Raw genomic sequence first — 20,113 nt, 5'->3', positions numbered from 1 at the left:
TGAGAGAACCCTTTCTTGGAACAATCGAGCCAGATTTTTCAAACGTTTGGAATTTCTAAAACTTCTGCAAAATGGATTTTATTCCTTCAATCACAGCCCACTGGCGACCCCTGCAAATTACAACTCTGGTCGTTCTCTTTCCAGTGTTGTTCTTGGTTCAGACTGAAAAATCCCTTATCACTGGCCAAAAATTCCCTTTCCGTCCTTTAAATACATAAATACATTACGTTGTTGAATAAGGAGTTGTTTTAATCCTTCTTGGCAAGTGTTCTACGCTAATACCTCTGATTTTGTAGCTGGTTACGCTCCCCTATCCCCTATAATAGTCGGCGTAGTATATACCTAGGTGGATTTAACTTATATTCTGTCCCATAAAACGTATTCGTGTGTAGTTTATAGTGACTACCTAATACTGTTTAGTATAGGATGAATTATGTGCGGTGAACCCACCCCGTTTCTTCCGTCTAAGGTTATATATTTCCCCGTCCGTTTGTAAAGTGTAGGGAATTAGCATATAAATTATTAGTGTAAGTTATTGAATAGTTTTCATGTAGTTTGGAAACAAAGTCGGTTCCTGGTCTGTTGAAGGTCTTAGGATAACGATCTCTGCACACGTATATACACGAACCGATTTTTTTCCTACAAATCGTGCGTGACAGACAGATCTCTCTAAATGAACAAACCCCGCATGCGCGTCTAGAAATAGCATTGTTCCAAAAAGAGTGGAGAGCAATTCTACACACTGATAGGGTTATATTCGCATTTTCAAAACAAATTGAGAAAACTTTCACAATTCATGCTAAAAAAAAACAACTAAAAAAAGAGAAACTTTCGTTCCTAGCTTCAGGTCAAAGTTTTGGTTGTGTTTCTTACAACAAAGTTCAGCTGACCTAGTTTATGGAGGAAAGTTTTCTCAATATCCACAACAACGGAGTGTTTATGAGCAGCTTCGGTTACAATCACAGCGTGTACTTTTGCGAAATAGAAAAATTCCTTATGCACTAGTCCTTGTTGTATTGGGATCTTGTCATATGCACAGACTTTGTAAATGTCTTCTTTCTTTCGGCTTTCAAAGCCTCTCCTCCATATCTCTCTCTCTCTCTCTCACTGTGTGTATTGAAGGGCATACAGAGATGGTAGGGTATTGCGAATTGAAACCGTGCATGTATTTTTGAAATAGAACTAAAAAATATATATAAAAAGGAAAATTAATATTCTTAGTCCATTTCTTTTTTAATGAAATATTTACGTAAATGGAAGAGCTCTCAATTTCTTGCCCACAGGTAGAGTAGAATAGTTATGAAAATAGCTGGCTGCACTGTGTTCTAATGAAAAACGGCCTGAAGCTTTGGTAAGAATACATTTCAAAAAGTCTACCAGTGAAATTTAATTTAGTTTTGCCCGAAAGTGGCGTTATGTGCATTATTGAAAAATATTACGCTGTCGAAACCCCTCCAAAGATTTTTACTCTGGGCACGCTCTTGGGTGGCTCATTCTGTCCTCATTACCTCATTTGGGAAGGTTTAGTACTATTAGGTTGCCGCTTGTACAGTCACGGACACTTCTAGGTTGTAGTGATCCCATTGAAAGTCAACGGTGTTGTGTTTGTTAACACCCAATATAGCCACTTCTCTCTTATCTCTGATAATGTTATAATATACTCCAATACTTTTTGCAATTAATGATTCCCCAGGAATCGGAAACAGGATATTTATCATTTTGGTAATTTCTGAGTTCATTAAGAAAAAGGGTTATTAGAAGCTATACTGTAGATAAATTGTTTTTGTGTTGTGTTTACCAATTTCAGAAGGCTTCACTGAGTCCAATGCAAATTGTATGATATGGCAATTTTACTCTAAAACTGAAGGATGGAACATTTTACTTTGTAATTAAAAAATGAGCAAAATGTCACTTGCCGTGTTTTTCACCCGAGCTCTTCAATCATAGTTAAGACAAATAACACATTAGAAAGATGATATCAAACAATTCAATTCAACAGTTGGAATTTCTATACAATTTCAGTAACAAATAATTTATCATTAGACCATAAATATCGAACAACACTTAATTGCGATACGTACTATCAATCATTTTTCACGTAATGTATCGTTACATTACATGTATCGCATACTGTGTAAACTCCAGTGCACAGAGATTCCTACACGTTTTCACTTCCTTTCGTACGTTCCACTACTCACTATCCGCTGGTCTTCTTTCAACACTCTCACAAAATACTTTCTCATCCTCATTTCAAAGAATTGAAGGGCTCGGGTGAAAAAAAAACATGGTAAGTGACATTTTGGTTATTTTTGAGTTACAAAGTAAAATTTGGCATTCTTCAATTTTCATTGGACTCGTTGAAGCCTTGTGAAATAAGGTAGACACAACACGGAAAAGATTTATCTACAGTATAACTTCTAATAACCTTTTTTCTTAATGAACTAAGAAATGACCAAAATGTCACCATGTTTCTATTAGTTTGTATCGTTCTTTTCAAAACCATGTATTTTTACCAACTTTTTAAATCTGTCACCATTCGTTGCTTTCAGTTTCCCTTTTTCACAACACTCAAGTACTCTCAAGATATTGTAGTTATTCAGGAAAACGCAAACTTTAATCAAAGTATACAAACATTCGCACCGTACCGCACATTGGCAACTGAACAATGACGTCTGAATAAGCATATCGGAACTCAGACTTCCTTCGTAACTAGATTTCGCAGAAAGATTAGCCATAACGCAACAATCCAAACATATTTTTTCCTTATTTCAAGCGTTATTGGAGAGTTTTGTTTGTGTGTTTGCAATGGAGCTTCACACCTTTGATCGAAACTTTGCCGCTTAAAAATCGCCTTTCCTCTCTTCGTTTATTGGTTGAAGCCACCACCAGGTCAGTTGCAGACATATTTGTTTTACGTGTTACTGGTACTTTGCAGCTGTGTAAATCTGTTAACGATTTTTCAGATATTTCATCGTTTCATAAAAGTAACACCAGTTAGTGAAAATTCATGCAGTGTAGTAAAACAGACTGAAAACATTAGACGAATTAGTTTTTCTTTCTCATTTATCCTTTCATCTGTACTCTGATATTGGGTGAGACCTGCGGGGCCTCTAGTTACGTCAATGGATAAGCCAGTGTAACCTTTGACTCCCCATAGCTGACAGACAGATCGAGATATGAACTATCTGATTTTCCCAGAACCTGGTACTCCATTTATCTTTGGATCTGCAGTGATTTTTGACCAATCAGCATTGATTTAATGGTTCGAAAATCGACTCAACAGACGAAGGGATTTTAGGAGAGAACTTTTTACATAATACGAATTCTACCTATTTTCTTCCCATCATTAGCTATTTTTAATAATATTGAAAGGTACCAAAAATATATTATAAATAGGTAATAAATTGTTGCAATCACTTGTGAAAATACTAACAAGTGAAATGAGAACCTGAAAACACATTTTCTGGACTTAAGGCTCAAGAATAACAATAATAGCACATTTATTGTATGAGTGAAATGTAACTCGAAGCATACACATATTTGTTTCCGCGTCTCACTAAAGTCATCCTTCACGTTCAACTTCTTCGTGACGACAGAGTCAGGGCTATAATGCTATTTTTTTAAAGTTCCCAGCCTAATTGTGTGATTCTCTTCCGGGTTTTCGACAATGTCTTGCTGCGGCCACTGGCGTACGCAGAAGGAAACTGAAGGGTGCTACAGCTCTCTACGAAATTTTGAGAAAATGAACATTTTCAAACAAAGGCAGTGAAGAACTCTGTAAAAAAAACCGATTACCATTTTTGAGATTGGAAAAGTTTTAATATACGAGATATCTTATTGTGTATGCCGCCTACAAATTAGCTATGCACTATCCACCTTTACAATTCCAGCCCCTGCCGAAAATAAATCCTGCGTACGCCAGTGGTTGGGGCAAAACCCTTCCAGCCGACAGAGCTGGACGTTCTTGAAATGTGTTTGAAACCGAAGATCAAACGTAAGGTCTCGAGATTACTTCAAAATATATGCACCACAAAATCTTGCGTTATTAATTTCTCAGCATAAATCTCCACTAAACATTTTACAACGAAGTCCATATAGAAAAAAAACACAATCCGTTACTAAAAAACGTATTTCTGTTTCATAAGGTCTTATAAACTGTACAGTCCATTTACAATCTTCGAGCGATCGCAGCGTCACACACGACAGTAAGATCACTTCTGAGTGTGCGAGTTTTTAGTAGTCTTTTAAGTACTATCATCAGGACTCGAGAGCTGCTGGAGACCGTGAAGACTATGTAAAACGAAATAGTTAATTCGCTTCCTTTCAGTTTCAATAAGGAAACATTGTTCTTATTTTGCAAGGTTTTGCATTTTCTGGTCGTCTAGGTTTATGAAACATTTTCCAATACTTCTTCAATTGCATCTATAATTTTGTGAAATTTTTAAACTTCATTATACTCCTTCGTGGACGTTGCTTTCACTTTTTCTCCCAAAATTCCAGATCGAAAAATGCCATCTATTGGTTCAAACGCTAACAAAGAGAGAGAGAGAGAGCGAGAGACAGAGAGAGAATACATACAGTCAGGCAAAGACCTAAAGCAGGTGCCTTCTTGCTCGCAGACAATGATAGAACTGTGAAAAGCTCATTGGAGAAATAGATACTCTAAGATCATGAATTTCAGATGACATCGAACCACAGAAAAATCTTTAACGAATTCACAAATGTTACATAAGTAATTTTATGAGTCATTTTGGAATTTCGAAAATTTTAAGTAATTTTTGAAGTCATTATGGAATGTTTAAGTAATTGGATAGGTATTTTTTGACTTCCAATTCGGAACTATTTTGACACACCAGTCTGTTATCACGTCTTTTTTCCATTACGCTCTCTTGGGTTCATGATTGTTATCCACGATCAATAGAGCATCAGCCTCCACAAATGAATAAACATCGTCAAAAGAGAATCGATCTCTCCGGTTGGCCAACAGAAAGAGGAGAGCAGTGTATTTTTAAAATTAATTTAAATAATCGGAGAGGAAAGTCTGAACAGAAGCGGAGAGTTGATGGAGCAAACAAAGGAGCAAACAAACAAACAAAAATCGCGATTCCCTTCCATTAACCGTACAATCATCAAAGCAAATCGGTTAATACGCGCTCTTCATTTCCTGTCAAAGGGACGTTTCCCTTAATAAATGCATACGGGTTGGGTTTGAGAGGTGTTTGTTGTCGGGTCTTTGCGATTGTGGTAATACGAAGTTGGAGCTGTGCTTACTGCCTAACCTCGATATGCCCCATGGGTACTAATCAGAACATTACATTTGCACAATGTATTGTTTATATTTTTGTTAGAGCAAAACGATGCGGAAAATGTGTGTAACAATATGCAGGGATATGATGTAGATTGGACACAAAGTGTTATCTTTGTATTTTTGTAGTTTCGTATGTATATCCCAATTAAGATATCTAACAGGCGTATTGTTAGCCTATCAATATTTCAATGCATAAAACATTATCCCTAAAGCGCGCTTGGTGCAACCTGTTAGCTTTCCCGCCCTAGCGATCGCTCCACAGATTCTGTGCCAATTGGAAATGAGAAAAACGTCGTCTGTTAGACAGGGAGGAGCGAATGGGAACCAGAGAAGCAGCGCTTACGATTCGCTGTTGCCAGGTTGCGCTTTTACCCTCACTTTTTCACTCTCTTCTTAAGGATGCTCGTTTTGCAGTGTTTGTGGTAGTTGCTGCTGTGTTCAAACATTTGTGCATTCTCATGTAGCTTATCGAGGTGTAAGGCACCCAATTGTCAACCTCTCTTCCACGTAGGGATCCCGGGTTCGAATGCCGTCCTGAGTATTCTTTGTATGTATCCCTACATCAATTTCAACACACCACTCATCTTCATCGTCGCGATTAGCCGATAGTGGCAGAAAAGAGACTCTTAATAACAAATGTAAAGAAAACATACTACACCTTGGAATGGGTTTTGCAGATTAACGAGGCTCTGGCACCTGAATTTGTTGACATAAGTGCTTTTTTCCCGAACAGCCTAGAACTATCCTGTGAAAACATGAACAAATGTATGGGACTGTTATCAACGGTTGGTTAACATTTTCATGTGATTGAATCCCCTCAGAAAGTTGCACAAAATGATGTTTTTCTTCAGTTAGTGTTTTCGACGTAGCCGTAACACCATTAACGTGCCTCCCACAAGAAGAAACTTTTATTTACTGTTTGGAAGTACAGGATTCATACGCTCTATACTTATAATGCGTATTCCTCCAGCTCTAATTTTTGGCTTTGCCTTTAATCCCGTCTCCTTTAACGGGAGCGGACAGAGTCCCGCGGGAGAGGCGCACAATGCTACGGACTTCGGGGTAAATCGGATTTGCGGCCGTCTGAAGCTTTGCGACGCAATTCCAACTGCCAGAGCGAGGGACCAGAGTCGCTACTGATTAGGCTTATTAGAGAAAACAATGATTAGTTGCGGCGACGGGGGGAGAAAACAATGGAGAGTACCTCATTGTTGGAATGTTAAATAATGTTTCTTGCAGGGATTCCCTGTCCGTTCCCCGCGCTAATTGTCTTCCGTTCTTTCCATTCGCAGCAGTCAGCTCCATGAAGAACAGCGTGGAGAGCCCTGGATGTATCATGGTGGAGGATGCCAAGGTGGTGGGAGCTCAGGACGAAGAACCGCGCGAAGTAACGTCGTCGTTAGCGCCTACGGAAGGTACGTAGTGTTTATTCTCAGCTATTCTTCCCTTAGGGCCATTACTGAATATATATTCTAGACCAGTGGTTCTCAAACTGTGGTACGCGTACCCCAAGAGGTACATGAACTACTTGAAGGGGGTACGCAATATGCTCGGAGACTGGTCTCTCATCCATGGTGTACCTAAAAAACAAGTACCGAAATAGACTAAATTTGGAACCGAATCTCCGCTTGAAAGTTTCAAGTGCACAACCAGACGTCAAGAACTCAGGCTACGCAGACACATCCAATTCAGTACAACTGAGGATTTACAATAAAAACTCCAAACCTGTGCTTGGCAATTTGTTTACCAGCTTATTTTTCTTATTTTCCTTTCAATAACTCTGGGAAAATATATGAAAATTAAAATGCTTTACATACTTCTTAGCATACATATGTTTCACACTTTTATGTTTGTAACTAATAATAAATATTGTAAGCTTAGGAACAACCAATAAAATTGTAGGATTCTAATGTTTATTTGCTTATCATATTTCCACATACAGCCCGAATGCCTTTATGCTATATTGCAGATACACGCCTCCAACATATTAAAAACGCCCCACAAATCAGGCAGCAAAAAAAATTCACAAATCCCACTATTCCGAGGAAGCCTATGATGGGGGTACATTAGACGATTAGTTACGACTAAAGGGTACAATGAGGGTAAAGTTTGAGAACCATCGTTCTAGACCATTTTCGCCTAAGATGCCTTACTCATAACTTGTTCTCAATCATGATCCCTTCAGAATTCTTATTTACAATTTCTTCTCAACCAGTTTTCACATGAGTCTTGCTGAATATTTCTCCACAATCATTCTCCCTTAGGGTCTTTACTCAAAAAATTTGTTTCAACTATTGTCCTCTCAGGGTCGCCACTATACACATACCAATACATTTAACACATAAAATAACATTTGTACATTTGTAAGGAAGATTTTTCTTCTCCGCAATATTTGATTGCAATGACACCACAAGAACCTTACCACAACAGGATTTGCACACAACTGGAAAACCTGGAATCTCGTGGAATTTAAAAAAAATAAAATTCTCAGTGAAATCTAAAGGAAAATCATCTAATTTATCAATGAGTACCATTGAAGTACAAATCTAGAGGACTCCTCCCTGTTGAATGAATGAATGAATGAATGAATTGAATGCTTTGGGTCCGTCGATACTTAAGGCCATTTTGCACCCATCAATATGTTCGGGGAAATATCCCCTTATCTAAAATTCTGATCTAAGACATTAAAACAAAGTCTGTAAAAAGCCCCTTGGGAAAAATTAAAAGTTCAAGGTTGTAAACATACCTTCGCAAGAGAAACACAACACATTAAAAGACCAGAAAGAAACTAAAAGCTTCCCCACAGACGGTGGAAGAGACCAGCTCTTCGGAAAAAGCTAAAAAGCTTTGATAAAATACTGTTATCACCCAACAGGGACGACAAACAGCCGGAAAGGTTAAAAGTCTGCCGGAGGTAAGCAAGATCGGCACATTCAACAAGAATATGCCGAATACTTAAAACTACATTACAAACACGACACAACGGAGGGTCATGCTTGCAGCAAGTGACTATGGGTTAGACGGCTGTGTCCAATATCCATTCGGGTTAGAAGAACTTCTTCTCGACGAGAGGGACGGGACGAGGAACGCCAAGCACCTACGGTGGGCTCAATAGCTTGTTCCCGTTGGCCGCATCCCACTCTTCCTGCCAAGTGTCAAGAAGGCTACAACGAAACACATTCTGCAGGTCGCTAGCTGGCAGAAGGTGAACGAGAACCTCGCCATCTGCATCAGCAGACTTGGCGGCAGCATCGGCTGCTTCATTCCCCTGAATGCCCACTTGACTAGGGACCCAGCAGAAGCGGACATCAGCACTGCCAGATAAAGACACGAGACGTCTGAAGAAGCGTTGCACTACTGGATGCTGGGAATTTGGCGAATTCAGAGTCTGCAACACGCTGGTCGAATCACTGCACACAAGGACTTTATTCAGACCATTGACGTCTGCAAATTCCAGTGCCTTTTAGAACGGCGTACAACTCTGCCGTATGAATGGAACAGGCAGGATGTAGAGAGTAACTGGAAATTTGAGAGTCTAGGACGAAGGCGCAATCGACTGACTCCCTGTTGACAATACACACACCTAATAAATACTAATAATACAAATTCAGTAACTTGCTTTGCACAAGCTACTGTGAAGATAAAGGATTTTGGTATACGTATTTTTTCTCATTACAGATTAAACTTCTGTTTCTCAAAACAGTGAAAACAAATTGTTCTATACATGGTGTGTTTGACATTTTATTTTGTACACTGTAATACAGTTTGAAAAGGTGTTTTAATTCCCACAAGAACCTGTTCCTTTAGTCCTTAATTATATGCGCAGAGATGCCATTTTTTGTTGAATATTTTTTTATTAGTATCATAGTTAACTGATAGGGAAGTTTTATAAATACTGTTTGATATAAAATTTACTGATACGAATTACTGGTATTCAATTGATCCAATATCAAATTGCAAATGTCCCTTGGACACGAATGATTCATTCACCTTCTGAATGGCGTATGCAACAAAGTGTTGCAATGGATTTTGCCTTAGAAAAGGAACTTCATATTTAGACATTTTATAAAACTAATGGCATATATGTTTTTATTAATGAAAATAATAAAATGACAAAATATTACTCTAAATTACAGGTTGTTTTCAATATATCAGATTATTACGATTATCATTAATATTACTGATATGCAGTGATCAGAATGCTACATTTTAAAAGTAGCTTCGCTACAGCTACAGCTACCCTTCCAAAATGTAGCTTCGCTACAGCTACAGCTACATTTAGCAAAAGGTAGCTCGCTACGCTACTCCTGTTCGCTACTCGCTACTTCGCTACTTTTTGCGCTACTTCTGCATAAAAAAATGAAAAACAACCATATGGGTATTTAAAAAATCCCCTACTATTGGTAAATAGATTCTGTTATTTATTATCATGATTCCAGTCATTCGATAATTTTGATAGCAGTATTACTTCAGTTACTTATTTTTACTATAGTTTTTGAGAATACCATACCTATGCAAGTGGCATATCAATTCAAATTTGATATATGAATATTGCAATTAGGGTGTTACCCAAATTAATTATTACAACTATACACAAATAAAATTTGGTAGGATTACGTATTTATGTTCACATCAACATATTTTTCTTGAGAATAAATATTTCATTTTTTATAGACTGATATGAAGTCAGCATTTTGAATGAAAAGTACCTCGAGCCCTATAACTACAAAAGGGTCCCAGATTCGGTACCCAGTGGAGGCACATAGTGGTTAGGATCCAGTCTCGATCAGCTTATCTATGCATAAAATCGACTCAAAACAAAAACTAGGAAAGACGCTAAGTTGGGAGGATGAGATTCTCCATTCCCCACACTGCTGATCATTCATCATTCTTCCTCGTTCTCACAATTAGCAGAAAGTGGCAGAAAGCGACTATAGATAAGAGAATAATTAAATAAACCATTCATCCTCATTGTCATGATTGAGAGAAGTGGAAGAATAGATGAGGAGGTAAACATAAGAGGACAAATGGGTGGTGGACTATATCAAGCATTCAAAGATTAATATGGAACAGGGATGTACCTATGAAATGCAAGAAGGTAATATATAACACATACTATGTGCCAATAATTACGTATGGAGCAGAGACTTGGACAATGACATAGAGAGACAAAGAAAAGATGCAGGCAGTGGAGATTAAATTTTTAAGGAGTCTTTTGAAGAAGACTAGAAGGGATAGAATAAGAAATGAGGAGATCCGACAGACAGTAGGTGTAGTGAAGGTTCAGGACAGAATAGATCAGGCACAGATGAGATGGTTCGGACACATGAAGAGGATGGATGCAGAAAGACTACCAGTAAGAGGTTACAATGCACAAGGAGTGGAAATAAGGCCAAGGGGGAGACCAAGATGTCGGTGGAAAGAGCAGATAGTGGAGAATGTTAGGAGAAGGACAAGATTGGAACACCATGGAAAGAGGACTGGTAGAAGACCACAAATAAAAATGGAGAGGCTTGACTTCTATGCCGACCCAGCCAGAGGCAGGAAACTGCGAAGGATGATGATGATGTCATGATTAGCAAAAGTTACAGAAAAGTGACGCAAAAGTAGGAGAAATACATAAATTTGGAAACTATGTAGGGTAACCGGCTACAATAACGCCACCCTTTTCACTTTTTCTTAAAAAAAGCACATTTAATAGCAGAGAAAAAATAATGCTACATACTTTTAGTAGCTGTACATCTCGTGATTATACAGGATATAACTATCTTTCAACAAACTGAATACAAAGCAAATAAAAAATAAAAATATTGTTCAAAGTGTAATGGCGGTATTGCAGGCACTAAGGATACAATAACGCCAGGGTATCTTTACCCATATATATTATAAGGAAAAATGAAAGAATGGACGAAAAACATTCAAAACAAGAAATATTAGTTTGAACAGGAATAGCAGTACCCAGTGAGAGTAAAATATTGTCACATGATTCATGAAACCAACCGTTACAATTTGCACATTGCAACCAATGAATGTCCTTACCAGCATCGTCGTAATAGTATCCTTTACATGAAACACAGTAGTCGGAGCTGTCTCCGCTTTTAGCTTTGCCTTTGCCCTTGCCCTTCCCCTTACAACTAATATCCTTCCATTGTCCACGTGTTGGTAATGTTGAAGCTTTATCTTTTACTTTGGGACGCTCTGTGATTAGACTCCTATCCACTAGCACTGCATGCACGTTTTTTGATCTATTTCTTCCTGGTTGAGTTCGCTTAATAGGTATGTGGAGTTGAAAGGAGTTCATGGAAGTAGATGTCACAGGATGTTGAAGACACCAGGCCTACTTGCTTCGGCTTCAGGGGTATATTCATGTGATGTTGACGGCTGGGGATTGAGGTCTTTATTGCCAGTTTGTACCTGCTCATTTGATTGCGATGCTGATCCAGCAGTTTCCTTATTAAATCTCATTAGACACCCATAGCTAAGTGGTTCAGGAGATCGGACAGAAAGTTCCGGATGACGTAACATGAAGCCTTCGAACCAACGTCTGCCAGCACTATTTCCTCTGAATCGATGTTTGATGTTCTTTGCTTCACAATATCTGAACACATACTTGCACACCGTTCGGCGAGTCAGTCCGAATCCAACCTGTTGCATTCTTTTAATCCTTTGCACAAGATGTGATTCTTCCTCCGATGTTAGAACCCGTGATCGTGGACTTTGCGCAGTAGGTTGTCTCGCAGAGTCCTTCGTGGAATACTACATTCTCGCGAAGCAGAGCACTTAGTCCCTCCTTTACAGCATTTATTGCCCTCAGCAGTTCTTCCTGTGTCCACAAACCTCGCAATCCTTGTGATTTACAACGTGCCATTTTACTGAAATAAGATGGAGAAGTATTTTTAAGGACCGGAGTACGTAATAGCAAAGCACACTTCTTTCAATACCACATTACTGATAATTATTTTTAGAAGGAAAACCATGGCGCTATTGTATCCTTCGCGTACGGCGTTATTGTAGCCAACCAAGAGGGGGCACATTCCACCACGCCAGTGCTCCCTGCTAAACATGAAGCTCGTAAGAACATGGTAAATACACTCCTCATGGAACACTGTATTCCAGAAAAAATCCCTACAAAAACTCTGATAAGCATGCCTGCCTAGCGATATGTAGTACAAGGAAACAAAAAAAACTTCACTTATGTTTCCGTTGTTGAAATCCTGTTAGCGTTTTCCCTAAAGAAGCACAAAACAAAACACACATTGAACAGAACGACAATTATCGGTGTCTAGCAACAACAACCTTTCCTCTACACAAAGGCATACTGCAAGAGTGCTGCCACCTGCTTTGTCTTCCTGTAGAAAACAGTTGAAAATCAAACGGCGTTATTTCATCCTTGGCCTTATTGTAGCCGGTTACCCTATATTAACTAAAGAAAATTGTCGTTTCTGCAGGAAAGTCAATAACTCGTATACACTTTTTGCAATATCATAAAATTATTGAGGAAACTGTCGTGTAAACCTGAGTGTTCTAAACGTATTGTAATTTTAAAATTTTTGAACAAATACTATCACGAAAATAATTGTAAGAATAATTTCTTTCTGGTGAGATCCTATATACTGACTATGATCAGTGCTGTTAACGTACTGAGCCATTTATTGCTGGCACTATTCCCTTGTTAGTGCATTGGAAAATCCATCGCTCGTTTCTGCACTGCAAGTTGTGTCTTACACAGTAATTAATGGCATTTTGGTGTCTTACACCATGAATATCCACAGGATTTGTTCCGGGGGTGATGCAAACGAGGCACTTTTCTCCAGTGGTGCAGCGAACTAGGAATGTTTCTCCCCAAAATAGCGATGCAGCTAAAAAAACATAGCTATTAGCAGGAATATATTCATATATGTCAGTTAGTTATCTGGATATCTGAATTCTTCAGATACTAATTAAATAAATTACGCAGATATCTATAATCTTCAATCTAGATAATCTGTATCTCCATGTAATAGACTGTCTTTATGAACCTCCTGCAAAATTAAGGGTTATTGTCGATTTTTTCTGACGCTGTTGCCACATTCTAAATTCACCTCAAAATGCTGAGAAAAAATGTAGCTGTAGCGAAAAATTCGCTACAACTACAGGAATTTTGTAGCTTCGCTACCGCTACAACTACAATTTTCAAAGTGTAGCGTCGCTACAGCTACAGCTACAATTTTTTTAGCTAGCTACAGTAGCGACGCTACAAGTAGCTCGCTACTTCTGACCACTGCTGATATGCCAATAGAGTACCCATTAATCCTTCCATCTCTAATAATAACGGAGAATGTGAAGATGGTATGGCTATGAGAAATGGAGGCCACTGTAAAATAAATTTAAAATAGTAATGCACTCTGTATTGAATACTCTGGAAAAAACTGAGAATTCTGGAAACCTCAGGGAAATCTCAGCGAAAATACATTTGGAGTTCGTGTGGGAATCCTACACTAGTATTACTTACCACTAACACACCATAAATATTCAGATTCAATAGGTATTCTAACAACTAACTTAGGTGTTCATAGTAAAATTTGCGCATAGTATCTAGCGGTCTAGAACATTGAATTATCGTTGTTGTTTAAAGTCACGTTATGCACAGATAGGCTAATTGGGACTGGACCTACAGTTTTAAGTTGGACCAGAACCACAAGCAGGCATGACCACAAAAGCAGAGTATACGTGATAATGTTTAAGAATCATTAATGCTTGCCTTAGGCATTACATGCAGTGTTAAGACCAGAAGAAGCTCCATGAAGACAATTATAGTTATTGCAGAGTGTATGCAGTATTTATATTCTCTCCAATATGATCACATCACACTGATTTCAAAACAAATATGGTTATTGTGCCACTGCATGCTGCCGAATGAATTTGTTTGGGAATGTGCAAATATGATTCATTTTTCTTATTTTCGTCATTTTTCTTTATTTTCGAGCCTAATCGCGACGAAGAGAAAGAATGATGATGATATGAAATTGATGTAAATAGCTCACAAACGAACGACTAGGCCTCAAACATGGAACCGTGGCGGTGAGATGGTGAGTCGACCACCTAACGGCAGAGCCACCGAGACGCGTAAAGAAGTAAATATTATTTGAGATAAGGTACTGTAACATTAAGTTAGAGTAGATGCTCGGTGGCAGCATGGGTGTATTTAAAGAAGGGGGTTCAACGGGTCCAACCCCCCCTCCCCCTTTTTGGTTCAGTAAAATTACCAGATTGCCTGTTCTATCTTTCTTTCGGATTTACGTAATTCCACACACCAGATGAGACTGCACACCAAATGTCTGCAATTTCCTGATAGTTTCGGAATTTCTGTGATAAGAAGCTGCATTGGGAGTGTCAAATTAGTTATATTTTTTCCCTAGAGTCTTCTTAAAGGAATTTGATTTTTAAGAACGCAGTGCAAGAAAACCAAAGAAACGCCGTAATATTCTCAAGTTGTTTGACACAAGATGAAGAGAAAAGTATCAATACTAAGTAGCGTGACTTGTGGAATTCTATTCGCTAAATTCACTGAGGAATTTATTGTGTTTATAATGTAAAATTTTACGCTAAATTTAAATATGTACTCAGAATTTTTCTATCAGCCACAGTTTTTGTACAATGACATTTTTAAGTATTGCTTCTTCGGATTTTAGTTTTTTTTCTGTAATAAGTAATGTATGTAAAACAATATTTTAAATTATTTCGAACAGAAGGTGGGCACAAACAATTTCAACTTTTTGAACGCAAAATGACACATGCAAATTTAATTTTGGGGGAGCGCTGAATCATATTGAGAGGGGGAGGGGCGAATCTCGTATTTGATGCGACTTCAATGGAAATAGAATAGTGTAGCTTGAACGACGAGATCATTCATCGGACTGTCATTTCTGTATAACAAAGATAAGAGGAATAAGTAATAAATGCAAATATATAGTAAAGTACCCAAATTTGCCATCTGCTGTGAGGCCAGTACCACATCCCCGTAAACATCTAACTGTATAAGACAGATGGGGACATGAGGCAGCTACCCAAGTTCAAAATGAGGAGCAAGATCTATTTTCGAAGCCTCTTCCTGTGAACGTCATCTGCTAACACAAGGTGAATTAAACAACCCTGTTCGGTATTTGAAATTGGGAAAGAAACAAGCAGAACTTTTGGGATCTAGGCTGAAAGGCTGAAATCTCCTTCAGAAAGACGCCAAAGTGGGTTTCTTTCTTAACCGACAGGAAGGAAGTTTGAAGATTTTAATTCCAGAGAAAACGACAGTGTATTGTAATAATATTTGCGATGTCATGGATTTATTTGATCATGAATATGAAACAATATAGCGGACATTGTTCACTGATTCTTCGAAAACTAGTTTGAAGGCTGTTCTTTTACAAAATGGGAACAAATATCCTCCTTTGTCGTTAGTTTGTACAACTAACATGAAGAACACACATGACAATATGAAAATGCTGTTAGAAAAAAATCAGTATGACAAGTATTGTTCGATCATATGCTTCGATTTAAATGTAATTGCGTTGTTAAAGGATTTGCAGCTCGGCTATACTAAATTTTGCTGCTTCTTGTACGAATGGGACAGCAGGGACAGGAATAATCATTACAACAAGAAAGAATTGCCAAATCGTGAATCACATACACCTGGACAGTCAAAATGTTGTACATCACTCACTAGTCAACTCTGATATGATTCTTCTTCCCCCACTTCATATCAAGTTAGGGAGGGCTTTCAAAAACTTCGTTAAGGCGATGGACAAAAATGGCGCTGGCTTTCATTTTTTGAAAGAAAAATGTTCCTCGTGTTAGTACGCTAAAATCAAAGAATGAACTTCTGTGTGCTTTTAGAGATTTGATAATAAAAAATGTGAAGGCCTGTTCAGCGAAATCGAAAGATCAGCGTGGAGTTAATTTAAAAGAGTTGTGTATAAACGTTTGAGGAAATCGTAACGAACTGCCGTTAGATTGTGGGTGAACTGTTAGTCGTACAAAGATGTGGGGGTGTAATATGCCCCTCAAAATACATTTCTTGGACTCTTATCTGGATTTCTTCCCTTACAATATCGGTGACTTCAAGTGACGAACACGAGGAGCGTTTCCACCAAGACATCTCTCTCATGGAAAAGAGGTACCAGGAACAATAGAGTACATATAGGATAATCAGGACCGGACCTACAGTTGAAAGTATGTGCCTTTACTGGTTATCGAACCCAGGATCCCTTGATTATAAGGCAACGGAGTTACAGCTGATAATGATCAACTTCATTTTGGGATTAACACAACGATAAATTCATACCTTGACCAAGGTTCGAACCTTGAACCTCTGCTGCTCACATTGCATTGAACACCTCACCACGAAACGAGCGTTTCCAAAGAACCCGAGCAGCGAACCAATCTTTGTTTCCATCTTAGGAACAAGAACCAGATTTTTCGAATCATCTTTCACCTCCTTGCGTCGTCTATTTTCGGTGTCATCCAGAGAACTGGTCGCTTGATTGACGTGTCACTCAGTTTACCCGTGGTTAAGAAGCAAGCAAAAAGACAAACAAGTGAATGGCTTGAATGGGGAAGGCAGCCGGCCGGAGCAGAACAGAGAAAATCCAGACGGCGCTGGCTGCTATCTGATTGTCGTCGTTTACGAGGCCCGTTTTTGCTGGCAGAGTTCCAGTGTTCCCGATCTTCCGGAGCATCAGCCGTCGGAGGGGATGCGGCTCCTCGTTCGGGATGCTGTATCAACATCCCCCTCTTCGTCCCTCCTCCCTCTGAGGAGAGCTGATCCCCTGACTTCTTGGGAAGGCTTTGGTAAGCGATCGCCAAGACGTCTCCACCGAGATTCTCATACAATTCTAATCGGGGGAGTTAATGAAGGAAGGCTCTCTTGCCCACTAATCACAAAGAAAGCACTGCGACCTTATATTGTTACTCATTCTTTGTGTAAGGGATCAGGACACTGTGGTCAGCCTCAACGGCTTAAATGAGCAACCAATACATAATTTTCATAAATGATTTCAAATGTGAATGTGAGCAACAATTCACATTCACATTTAAAATCATGTGTGTATTTCCCACCAGGTCTCGGAAATCTCCTTTAACGTCTGGGTTCGACATGCTGACCCCACGTCACCCCATTACCGATTGAAGATCTCCACACCTCTAGGTAAGATTGTGGGAAGGAGAGTCGGGAGATCAGCCTAGGCCCTTCAAGGGATGTCGAGCCACGGGGTTTTATTATTATGAATTTCAGAGAAGCATAGGAGGATTGATCCAATACGAGAGAATATTATTGCTTGCCTTTGTGTTAACTCTGGCCTTCAATGTAAGATAGCCACTACCTTAGCCATATTTCACCAGATATTGTTTCTTCTGCTCTTCCTGTTACGAATTAAAGTGTAATTTTATTGGAGTAACATGTATTGCATTAATGCAGTTGAAAGTGAAGCTTTTATCAGTTTGCCCAGCTAAAATAGTAAGTAGTGTCCAAGAAGGGCAAAATGAAATATTAAAATTGATCAGCTTGTAAACTGAAGAGGAAATGTCTTTGATCTCGTACTTAATATAATCGTATTATACGTACTACATGCAATACGTGGCCTGCACCGTGACTGCTTTGGGTTCCGGCTACGGAGCGTGCACTGAAGAGGGAAGATACAATTGCGCCCTATGGAATGGGGATGACGTGCCGGAACACTTATTCTTATACCAAGAGATGCGCGTCCTGCAGGATGAGACGCTAGGCAACATAAAATGGGAAAGAGTGCTGGAAACAATCGGACGACAAAAGAACATGGAACTATTGGGAAAAGTTTGGATGGTTTTACAAAAAGTCAGGGGAGAAAGGGGTACGTACAGAGACGAAAAAAAGAAGACGAAGTGTTAACTTAAGTGAGAACCGACAAGACAACCAGAACTGCTTTGGTAACACCTCTGAACTCGTGTTAAAGTGTGAAATATGCTGAAAAGGAAAAAATCATAGTGACGTAAGAGGTTTATGTAGCGTGCACAGCCGATGGATCGCACATGAGATGAGAAAAAATAGTAAAAATAGTTAATAGTAGTCTAGTCTCTTGGTGGTAGCGTAACAACTTTTCGGCCAGTGAATGCGATCGATGGCCACCCGCCATGGTGAGGAAATTGGGAGCTACGAATGAGCAGCGTAACCCGGTCACAGCACTTTTTCACTTCAGGGATATAAGGGTTACATGTCAAAAGATAGCAATAGCCTCACAAACTTTTGTGTTCTATATAATTATATCCACTTCTTTTTTCTCTACACTCAACAAGCATTAAAATTTCATATCAAGTAAGGCAATTACTTTAAGTTAGGTTCAAATACTTCCAAATTTAAATAAGGTTAAAGATAATGTTGAAATATTTTATATTATTTAATATATAGATTCTACTTATTAAACATAACAACAAAGATATGATAAATATTTTTTCTAGCCAACTGTTATAATTAACATATAAATAAGATGTCTGAAAAAGGATTACCATGATAGAGTAAAATATACATGAAACCTAACATGTTCTTATTATTCTATAATTGAAAGAATTAAACTTTCCCCAATGGTATGAAACCCCATAGTACATCATACACCAAAATATAATAAAAATGTAAGCTAATTAACCTAGAGGGTTCATACCCCACATATGAAGGTTCATAATCAATCCCTCCCTTTTTAATGCTCGCAACCCCCCCCCCCTCCCATATAATATTCCTTTTGACCCTCACAATAAGAACCCTTATTTCTATTTCTTCCCAACACGAAAATCACTGAAAGAAGAGACAGAGATGAATAGGACGATAAGAAGATAAGAAAAGGGGGAAAAGAAAGACAGGCTGAGAGCAGCAGAAAGGGAGAATGAAAAACAGAGCGAATGGATATAGATATATATATACACACAGAGAGAGGCCATGCAAAGATACAAATAGAGGGGAAGATAGACAGAAGAGATGGAGGGTAGGTGGGAGGGACGGAGGGAGGTAGAGAAAGATAGAGAAAGAGAGAGGAAGAAGGAAAGAGAAGTGGAGGGAGACGAGGGAAAGAAAAAAATAGGGAGGAATTACAAAGTCCCCTCGATTTGCGTCAGGATGAGGCTCATTTTGATCTCCGCAGAAGTTGATATTTCCTTCCCGGGACAAATACATAAATAATTAATTCTCTCGCTCCCCCTTCCAGGAACAACGCCCGGCGCCAAAGGAAATCCTCGGCCGCCGTAAGCCAAGAGATAATTCACCGTCCTTTTGTGGGGGAGAGAGAGCGGATCGCTTTGCAATCAAAAGAGTTAAACGCTCTTGGCAACGGCCCTTCCGGGGACTTTGAGTCCGGGCCCCGAAATAAAGTCGCCTTCTGCATCCGATTATGTTGGTCGCTGGGTTTGCACGAGCATTATCCCCGCGGCAAACGTTCTTCGCGTGATGCGACTCTGGAGTATTTTCCCACCCGTATTACAAAGTGTATGCTTGCGACCTGGGACTTAGCTTGAAGCCTGGAAAACAATTTTATGGATACATCCTCCGAGGTAGAAATGATATCCATTCGAGAGTTGCTGAGTTGAAAAATTAAGTGTTAATTAATACTATAGCAATGGATATATTTGTGGTGATTCAAAAGTCCAGTACCACAGGACAAGTCGTTATTAGTGCAGATAACAAAAAAGCTGAAAGTTGGAAACATGCTGTTTTCAATCTAATGTGCTTGAATGTTCAATGTACAATACTCCATTCAAGCTTTATACTGGTACGTGCTTCAATAAGAAAGGAAAATCCCTTGTTGCCACGTGATT

At 38.9% G+C, this 20,113-nt stretch overlaps 1 protein-coding gene across 6 annotated transcripts in view; it reads left to right on the top strand.

Moving 5' to 3' along the window:
• Positions 1-20,113, top strand: part of Ten-a (Teneurin-a transmembrane protein) — an 884,426-nt gene that overhangs the window by 594,101 nt on the left and 270,212 nt on the right. For all 6 annotated transcript variants that reach the window (XM_083119054.1, XM_083119053.1, XM_083119052.1 and 3 more), the window contains one exon: positions 6,601-6,723. In XM_083119054.1, coding sequence (XP_082975180.1) covers positions 6,601-6,723 — 123 coding nt within the window. The remainder of the gene's footprint in view (positions 1-6,600; positions 6,724-20,113) is intronic.

This window comes from Lepisma saccharinum, chromosome 3 (genome assembly GCF_977018435.1).
Source record: "Lepisma saccharinum chromosome 3, izLepSacc3.1, whole genome shotgun sequence".
Lineage (NCBI taxonomy): Eukaryota > Metazoa > Arthropoda > Insecta > Zygentoma > Lepismatidae > Lepisma > Lepisma saccharinum.
Note: the sequence above shows the minus strand (reverse complement) of the source record. Positions and strands in the feature narration are given on the sequence as shown.